The sequence below is a fragment of the Typopeltis vanoorti genome, chromosome 24 (assembly GCF_054136105.1).
Source record: "Typopeltis vanoorti isolate ZY-2024b chromosome 24, IOZ_Tvanoo_1.0, whole genome shotgun sequence".
In the NCBI taxonomy this organism is placed as follows: Eukaryota; Metazoa; Arthropoda; class Arachnida; order Uropygi; family Thelyphonidae; genus Typopeltis; species Typopeltis vanoorti.
Window position 1 is genome coordinate 35684910 of NC_143572.1, and position 10162 is coordinate 35695071.

The following is a 10162-nucleotide window of genomic DNA, read 5'->3' on the forward strand; positions in this document are numbered from 1 at the left end:
CAGATTAATACTCTGTAAAAATTTAAAAACCAGGGTAATGGTCGATGAGTCTGAAAAAATCTGCCCGAGTGTATGGGCTCAGATGTTATAAAAGTAGCTAAAATAATGACTGCACTTGTTAGTGAAATAAGGGCAGTCGATTAAAATATGAGTTGTGGACAGTCCGGTATCACAAAACTCCCATGTAGACGTCATCACCCCCTCGATAGGAAGGAAGGAACACATAATATGACTACGACCTATGCAGAGCTGAGCAAGAACAATTTCCTCTGTTTGAACCCTGTGCAAGCTAGATTACTATAATTTAATTTCAGACTTAAGTTGGTATAGCTTATTAGTAGTCTCTCTATTCCAAGACAGTTGTCACTGGGACAGAAGTTTTTGTATGTTAATCTGAGTATGGTGCAGATGGTGGATGTTTGAGGAATGAGTTGACTTAGCTGCTGTATCTGCAGCCTTGTTTCTCTTAATCCCAGCATGGCTTGGAATCAAACAGAAAGTACATCAAAGTGTAGATTCCATAACTGGAAGAGGAGGTTGGATTAGGGAGAGCACTTGATGTTTCTGAAGTGCTAGACTTCTTACTGCCTCAAGAGAACTTTGTGAGTCTGAATATATTATGCACCTTTGGTAGTGATGCAATCCACACTGAAAAGGATTGAACATTCTGTGCACAAGAAAGCTTGGGGGTATTTTTCAAAGATGCCCACTACAACAAACCTGACTGTTTTCAAATGTGCCTGAGCTCGAGCCAGATACAACCAAAAGGAATCCTTGATCCAATATACATCCATCATAAGAACAACCGATACTAAAGAAGTCTGGGACAAAATCTGGAAAGTGAAGGGCAGATATGCCACGCACTGGCTCTCTATCCTTGAACACAATGGTTGCAGTTGCTGATCCAACAGCAATTGCTGACACACTCTGCAAAACTATTCTTACTATTCCCTCCCCCTTGCCCAATAAAAGCAAAGCAGAAAAACAGCAAATCTACTTTTCTTCAAATGGCACTGAACACAATAGGTCATTCACAAAACAAAAAATGAAAGCTGCTTTGCTTAAGTGCCATCTGACTGCTATTGGACCTGACAATATCTGTTACAAGATGATAAGACATTTGTCACCATCATCCATGAATCAGCTGTTGCACTTTTACAACAGAATTTTTTGAGAGAGAACATTTCTAGATACTTGGCAAAAGGCAATTATAATTGCCTTCCCTAATCCAGGGAATGATCCAAAATTCCTAAATAACTACTATCCTATTGCTCTGATCAGTAGTTTGTGCAAGATTCTGAAAAAAATGGTTACCTCCTGTCTTTTGTGGTTTCTAGAGAGACTTTTTTTTTCTCCAGAACACAAACTTATGATCATCTAGTCCAACTGGAGGCATCCATTAAGGATAGCTTCCTAAAACACAAGCATCTAGTATCAGTTTCCTTTAATATGGCATATACTGCTGCTTGGAGATTTGGAAAGATTGACAGAAAGACTTACACAATTTTGGTTTTAGAGCAAACTCTCTCTTTTTATCAAAAACTTCTTATCTGACTGAATCTTCCAAGTCCGAGTGGGAACTGCCCTTTCCTGACCCTATAACCAAGAGAAGGGAGTCTCACACGGTTCTGTTTCAAGTGTCACTTTTTGCAATTAAGGTCAACTCGATAACAGAACAACTTCCTCCATCAGTAAGTAACGCCTTACATATGGATGACTTTACCATCTTCTATCATTTGTGTAATATGACGGTCAGAGAAAGACAGCTGCAGCAAGCCATTGACCACCTCAAAATGGGCACTTGCAAATGGGTCCAGATTCTCATAGCAGAAAACAATTATGTGAATTTGCCACAGATTTGGTCTTCAATCTGACCTAGAAATCTGACTAGGACAATACCTGATCCCAGTTACACCAGAAGACAAACCCTGAAAAGTGAAGGGCAGATATGCCACCCACTGGCTCTCTATCCTTGAACACAATAGTTGCACATTTTCAGGATCATTTCCTGGATTAGGAAAGGCAATTATAATTGCATTTTGCCAGGTATCTCGAAAGTCAAGTTCTTGGAGGCTAGTATTTGACTTCAAACTCACTTTCCTCCTTCACGTACGTCAGTTACGAGACAAGTACTGGAAAGGATTGAACACTGAGCTTCTCTGGCTGCTGTGCAATCGTCATTCCACTATGGTTTAGGGAAACATGGAACTGTTCAGATGTTTTAGGAATTGTATTTGTGGCTATTTGTATAATGCACCGTCACATGATTCACTACATCACTGATGGAAGAAGAGCTGACTGTTGTAGAATCAAATTCTGCTAATGATGAGAAGGCAAGCCAGTTAGCTTGCTCAATTTTCTGTGCACGGTTGCCCATGTAGAAAAGTAGATATTACAGGAAAGTAATCCCAAATAAATTTTCGTTAGTTTCCCACTTGAAGAGTGGGAAAAAGGAGTTATTGCTTCCTATGTTTAGGAAGGAGAGATTGTGGGGATGGTAACTGCAGTATGACAGCATCAAGGTCATCTTGAGAGAGCTCTGCAGCAGAAGGAACGTAGATGTAGATACTGTTAACAGAATTCTAAATGAGAGTTAGATAACAACTGCTTCTATGTTTGTATTGAGTGAGACTTGCTGGAAGTGGGTATGGTTGTCCATGAGAATAGAGATCCCTCCATCCTCTGTTCTTACAAATGAAAGTATTTTGTAATATTGGATAGTCTCTCAGCTTTAGGTATGTTTTATACAATAAGAAGCATATTGGTTTATACTTTGAAAGAGGGCCTTAATGTCATTGATGTTTAGATGCAATCCGTGACAATTGACTTGTAGGAATGTTTTCATTATTTCTTTTTTGGTGATATCATCTGGCTTCCTATGTTAAGTAGTTTTGCTTTCATTAGCCTTGGATTTTTTTTCTTTTTAGAGAATCGAGGATGAGCAGAATTCATTATTTTCTCTTCATCAGGAAAAATATCCAAAGCATCATCATACTGTACTAATTCAAGAACAATACGATGTCCTAATCTTAATTGGACAGACTGTATGCCTATTTTTAAGTTTTGGAAAGTGATTGCTGTAAATTGATGTTTAGAATTATTTTTTATATTTTTATTTATTATTTTTAAATTAATTAATTATACATCTATTCCCACGTCTCTGAACTCTAAGTGTTTCCTCTTACTGGACAGCTGTGACCAAGATACGTGATATCGCACATGCCGTATGATTCATTTCTGTATTCATATTCAGAATTTAAATGTTGTCACCCATTTTTCTGTCTTCTCCTTGAAAGAAGCTAATGATATACTGAGCAAAATATATAGTAGTAATAGATTATTTTAGTTTTTTCTTACATTTGCGAAGCCATTATTAAAAAATATATAGTAGGTCTAACATGCATGTCTCTATTAAACAATTAATAGATGAAGAATAAGAATCAAAAGAGCCAGTACCATCACTGTTAGGTCACCTCCATTACAAACAGGTGCCTCACAAGGAGGGGAATTTGCAGACTGCAGACACACTAGCAAACAAGAAAGAGAGGGGTGATATGATTGAATTTTACAAAATTATTAAACGGTCATACAGGATACCGACAGATGAAATTTTTCATTTTATGTTGGATGGAAAAAGGATGATAGGGCATCCCCTTGAACAGTACCGTCAACAGGGTGTAGCATAGAGACAGACTGCAGCATGGCTTAATAAGGACACTCATCAGCCATATTGCAGTTGCTGCCACACGCTATGCTAACATGAATTGTTAGCGTAGCAAGTGTGGAAAGAAGTTTTTTGAAGCTTAAACTGATTAAAAATTATTTGCGAACAGCAATGACCCAAGAAAGATTGGTTGGTCTAGCAACTATATCAATACAGGTGGATATAGCATACAATTTAAATTTAGAAGAACTTATAAACAGTTTTATTGTACGATATCCTCGTAGAACAAATATTTAATTAACATTATTATGTAATCGTTTTGCATTAATGTTTCTCTTGTAATAAAAACAAAATAGCAATTGGAGATTTTCTTATATTTTCGTCTTATAATCCATCAGGGGGGGGGGGATATTTAATTGTTTGCCTCAGGACACGATCTAATCTGGCAACAGCCCTACCCTTTGAAGTTGAGAATGCTGTTACGAATGGGGTGAGAGTGAGAGTTTTCTCTCATAGAATGGTGTGTGTGATTGGAATGGATTGCCATTGGATGTTGCGTGTAAACAGTATGAATAAATTCAAGAACAAGTATGACAGCTGGTACAGGTAGTATGTGGCCTACCTTGATAAGTCCCTAACTTCCTGGAGGTCTCTCTTAATAAAGCATGTGACTTATTTTAAGTAATCTTATATTTAAAAAAAAAAAAAAAATTGGAGAGAAACTGAGATATAATTAAGCAAATTAATTCTCTTCCTCTGTTGCTATATAATAATAATGCTAAATGAAAATTATTTAACGTGTATTATTTTACATTAAATAATACTGATATCTTAGTTAGCTTTGATATCACCTCACTGTTCACCAATATTCCCTTAAATGACACCTTATCACTTACGAAAAAAGTTTTTCCTCTCGAGTTTACTGATCTCTTTTCTATTGTTATCCATTCTGGATATTTCTCTTGGAAGCACAAAACTCAAACAGATATAGGGTATCTCTATGGGTTCTCCCCCTTTTGCCAATTTTTTATGGAATTTTTTGAAAAACAAGTTCTCAATTCTGTCCCTCGCAAACCTTCTATCTGGTTAAGTTATGTTGGTGATGATGATTCTTCAATTGGCCTCATGGCCCAGACACATCAGATTCTTTCCTCTCTCACATTAATAGTCTTCACTCTAGAATCCAGTTTACAATGGAAAAAGAAACTAATAATAGTTTAGCCTTTCTAGACATCTTGGTAACACACCTATGAGGGGGGGGGGGGCCTCTGTAAAGTTCTGATGAACACCTAGAACAAAAATGATATTAAAGCAACTGATATAGCACAAGAAAGAACATACTAGTAGTAGTAGAGTTATGAAGGTACTTATGTTATTATATGCTTATATCCTCATATGTTCTTTCTTGTGGTTATATATCAGTTGTTTTAATATCATTTTTTGTTCTAGATGTTTATCGGAACTTTATAGATCCCCTCCCCCCCATACCTACCCAATGGTGACCTGTTCTTTTTGGTATACAGGAAGCTCACCCACACAGGCACATACATTCAAACTTTCTCGTCTCCTCACTCTCTCAGCAATATGGTATCATTAAAACACTAACCAATAGAGCCTATAACCTTTGTTCTAGTGAGGTCTCTCATACAGCAGAACTTAATCATATATACAACACACATCTTATCTAATACTTACAGTTCCCAGAGTATCAAGAAAATAACCACACCTTCCTCAATCTTCAACCTTCTCTTCAAAAGATTTTAGTAATGCTATCACCATTCCATATGTCCGAGGCAATTCAGAAAAAAGAGCCAGAATCTTAAAGAAATACAATCTTTGCATATTTTCGAGCCCTACTAGAAGCTTGCTAAGTTTATATTGAAGTTTTATATTGAAGCCTTTCTACTGAAGATCATCTACCTCCTCTCTCTGTGCTGGAGTATATAAAGTGCCCTGTTCCTGCAAGTTGGTCTGCTATGAACAGACAGGAGGATCAGCCAACATCTACTTGGAGGAACACAGGAACACAAAAAATGCATCTGCAGTCATGACTATGGTCAATCAGACCTTGCAGACCATGCTTTAGATACAGTTCATAGAATTAATTAGAAAAAGATCACCATGCTCCATTGCAGTAATTTAGAACAAAAAGACTATTTTTGGAATCTGCAGCAGCTCTCAAAAATCATCTTAATCTAAATAAATATGACTGCATAAAACTTCCCAAAATATGGGAAACACTAATACTTCAAGATCTCAGTCTACATCCTAGGCTGCCAACAGGTGCCCACAGAGGGCATCCCCACTTAGTTAGGCCTCTAGTCTTTTGTCTGCATATTTCACTTAGTTTTGTGTTGCCTTTATGTGTGTGTCTTACAAGTCTCATATTGTAATCTCTGACGATGCCTCAGTGACTGAAATGAACTATTGGAAGAATTAAATAGCATTAAATAATTTCTTAGCGCTGTTTTACTTGTAACATGAATTCCTCCCAGCACTTAAGCATTAACACATGGAGAAATGTATACATTCTACTCTACAGTGATTTTTCATGTGATATATGCATAATGAAGATTCTCTGTAGTAAAATATATTTGGAAGTAAAGGAGAAATAGAATTCTTGGGAATTAGAAATGTTCAAGCAAACTGTAAAATAAGAGCTCTATGTCAAGGTTGATTCATTATAGATGTTTCCCGAAAGGTAAACCTATAATAAAAGTTTTATATTGAAGCCTGCTGATGTAAGTAAGGCATGTTTATCCTATTTGTTTTCAAGTTTTAAAAAAAAAAAAATTCCTCTTTGAAAATGGATGCTTGATCAAATTAAAGCTTTGAAGATTTGAACTGAGTGCATGTATATATGATTGTAGTGGAGAACCAATATTTTGTAATCTTTAATTAATTAACAAAGGATTTTTCCTTTGTTTGTTAAATTTGAAAATTTTTAAATTACTTTTTATGGAAATAATTATACTTGTATAATTTAAATTTTTTATTAATTAAACAATGCTATTTTTCTGAATACTACAGTTTATTTTTGAGACTAAGATAAGCGAATGTAATAAATGAGATTTAAGATTTTGAGGGAGAAATATTCTTTTTCTTAAGATAAATAAATTTAGATGCCAGAAAGAAACCAATTACTGATAGTAAGAGCCTTTTAGGAGCAGTAAAAATAAATAAATAAATAAAATAAAATAAAATATATATAGTTCACCCATAGATGCAAGACCCCTCGACACTTCTGCTTCTGCACATGGCAGAAGGAGAATCCATTCTGATAATAGGGTAATCAATCCGGCTTGTGGGATGAGTTTGTTTATTATTACAATGAATAAACATGAATATTCTAGTTTTTAAAGTGGCAACTATTTTGCTTGTATAACAGTTGAAAAATTTTATGTATAAAGCAATGATTTCGCATGATGGTGATGAATTCGTACACTGTCTTATTCCTTTCTACCCTTCAACAAGAATTGACTCTCCTTGGCACTGTGCCAGCTAAGGTTCTATCAACTTGCCAGCCTGGTTGGCTGAGTGGTTAGCATATCTGCTCTCCAGCCAAAAGGCTGTGGGTTCGAATCCTGCCGTCGACATGGATTTTTGTGATTGTCTGTAAAAAATACTAGTGATGGTGGTGGATAGTAGATGGCATTGGTGTAGATGATGCAGTTGGTGGATGAGGTTGAGTGGTGGAGACAGAGAGTTGTATAGTAGGTGCCCTCCCTCGATGAGTCTTGGACTCCCTGGAGGTGTCATATAATAATAACTGTGGGTGGACTATATATTAAAAAAAAAATACAGAATGGGTGAGAATGACATTTGGATCGGTGCACTATGATCCCCACTCATTTGATCCACCGTGCCTTGTACTTTGGAGTTCAGAGAAGGAGAGATGAGGGCTACAATTCTGGGGTACTTCAGAAAAGTGGAAGGGACAAGCTTAGGATGCATGTTGATGAGAACTGACTTTCAAATGATGTACTGCACAGCTAGTGAATGCAATATGGATAAGGAAGTGATAATTGCATTATACGCATTGCAGAGCTTAGCTAACTTTTATACTTGGTACTTCCTTAAAATGGTATTAATTCCCCCCCCCACACACACACACATATACCTTCCAGAATAAGTCCAAATGAACAGATTTGAAATGAAAGTTAACTATTAGCATGCGTTTTTTTTTTTTTTTGAATAATATACAGCTAAATAAACTTTTCAAATATAAAGCATTGCTGCAAAGAATGGGCTTCTTTTATGTTATCAATAAACTTAAATTTTAAAAATACATTTTAAGTGTTTATAAGAACATATTGTAATTTCCTTTCTAAAACTGCTGAAACTATTATGAGTATGAATTCTATAATTCTGTAGGACAAATGAACTCTAAACTGAACAAAAAAAATTATTTTTTAAAAAAGTGTTTCATGTCATCAATATGCACTCCACCCCAAACCTCCATTCATGTTCCCACTTTAGAAATGGAAGAACCATGTGTCAGACCACATCTGGATTACTATTCAGATTTAGGTAAAATCTGCACAATATTTTGAAGAAATGAGGAATTGCTGGAGAGAGTTCAGAGAATGGTAATGAAGGTAATATCAGATATGAGGAGAGGATGTAATCTTGTGTTTACTGAGTAGAAAGAAAAGTAAGATACCAAAGACCAACTTTTGAGCAGTTTACCAAATAACAGATACACATTGCTGAATCTTTCAAAGAGTGAAAAAGAAAGGTGTGGGAATATGAACAAATGGCCACACTCAGAAGTTGTATAAGTTGTATGTATGGTAAGAAGGTAATGAGGAGTAGATATTTTGCACAAAGAGTGATAAGTGAGTGGATGCACTGCCTGAGCAAGTGACCAGGACTTAGATGATGAATGAATTTAAAGTCTGATATAATAGAAACTGTAGCAGTTTGGTACAGTCCTCATGCAATGAGTATTTTGACTATGGAAAGTCTAGCTGTAATAATAAGTATAACTTTACTGTATTGTTGTATCTCAAACAATAATTCTTACTGTATCCAAAGGTTGCTAAAATCTGAGCTGATCTTAGATTTATTTCACACTTCTGAACATGAAATAGTAATTATTCTATTGCAATATTTCACTTGAACATATACAAGTCATTAACATTTTAGCATAATTTTCCATTCCTTTACTTTTTATTATCTGATCTTATTTTTATCAAAATGGGAAAACAGAGGAATCGCTTTAATAGTTAACAGGAAACTCACAAGCAGACAGGGAAGTGGCAGCTCTGTGGTATAAGGCCTTGGTCAGATCACATTATTTTATAGTTACTTCACATATCTTAATTTCTTAAAATTTTTCCACCACAATAATTAATACTGCATTTTAATAAATTTCTTTTGCATTTCAGAAACTGTCATTATCTATTCACGATTACCAACTGTGGGTGATCTATTGATGAAAAGGCTTAACAAGATGCTTCATGACTTGGGCCTCATTCATGAAGAATTACCTCCAGTAATGACTCAGCAAGAAGGCTGCCCTATTGTTGTTTAAGACACTACAATGAATGAAAGCTGTTGCAGATGTTTTGTATATAAACAAATGTTTGTAGAAACATACTGTTTTAAAATATAAGGACATAAACAGATATTTATATTACACTATATCATATATCCACTGATTCTCTAAATCATTTCATAGACAAATATCTCTCTAGAAGCTAGATGACAAATGGAAATTCAATCAACTTCAGTATAAACCAAAATTAACAGCCCTATCAAAAGTTAACATCAAATTATTCCAATAAAATTTCCTGATATAAAGACTAGAAATCAGGTGCATGATTTCTAACATTAACAGACAAACAATGCAATTTACTTAATAAATAAGTATATAAAAGAAACAATATTATTTATTGACAATATCTTTCAAGCAACAACAAAAACATACAACTACTTTTAACACCTGGCAGATGCAAACAAAATTCTTGCCATGGAAGCACAGAAGTATAACATCTTGATACTATGAATGGTATGTCACCTGATAGTTCTTTGACAAACATAAATTTGTACTTTAATAAAAATTTGACAATGTGTCAAATTAATAAAGTATACTATATATGGCATGCAAAAGTTATAGCATGCATTTATTTTTTTATGATGATTCACACTCAAAATGATAGGTCAATTTGAGTCTTGAAAAACAGAAAGATAGATGGAGTGGTAATTAAAATGAAAAGCAAACAATGCAATGCACATGGGAATGGATATATTGTGATTTAACTAGCCTTTGCAAAGCATTTGATAAGAATGCAGCATGGAGGGTTATTGTGATGCAAGGTTGAAGATGTGGTTGCAGCAGCACAAGGTGATGGAATGTATAAAGATGAGGATGAGACAGGTAGGAATGGAAATCAGAGTAAGGATTAGGAGAATGGGAGTGGTCTGAAGAAAGAAGTGTGGTATATCAACTAGAACAGAGAATGCTGGTGGTAATAGAATGGCCTCAAAGACACA

The 10162-nt window shown here is 35.2% G+C and overlaps 1 protein-coding gene across 1 annotated transcript in view; it reads left to right on the top strand.

Moving 5' to 3' along the window:
• The window catches only part of LOC150093102 (uncharacterized), a 72334-nt gene extending 63022 nt beyond the window's left edge, over positions 1–9312 (top strand). The window contains exon 5 of the mRNA XM_090413878.1: positions 9055–9312. Within this exon, the coding sequence (XP_090270004.1) occupies positions 9055–9200 (146 nt within the window). The 3' untranslated portion in view covers positions 9201–9312. The remainder of the gene's footprint in view (positions 1–9054) is intronic.
• The last annotated feature ends 850 nt before the right edge of the window (positions 9313–10162 follow it).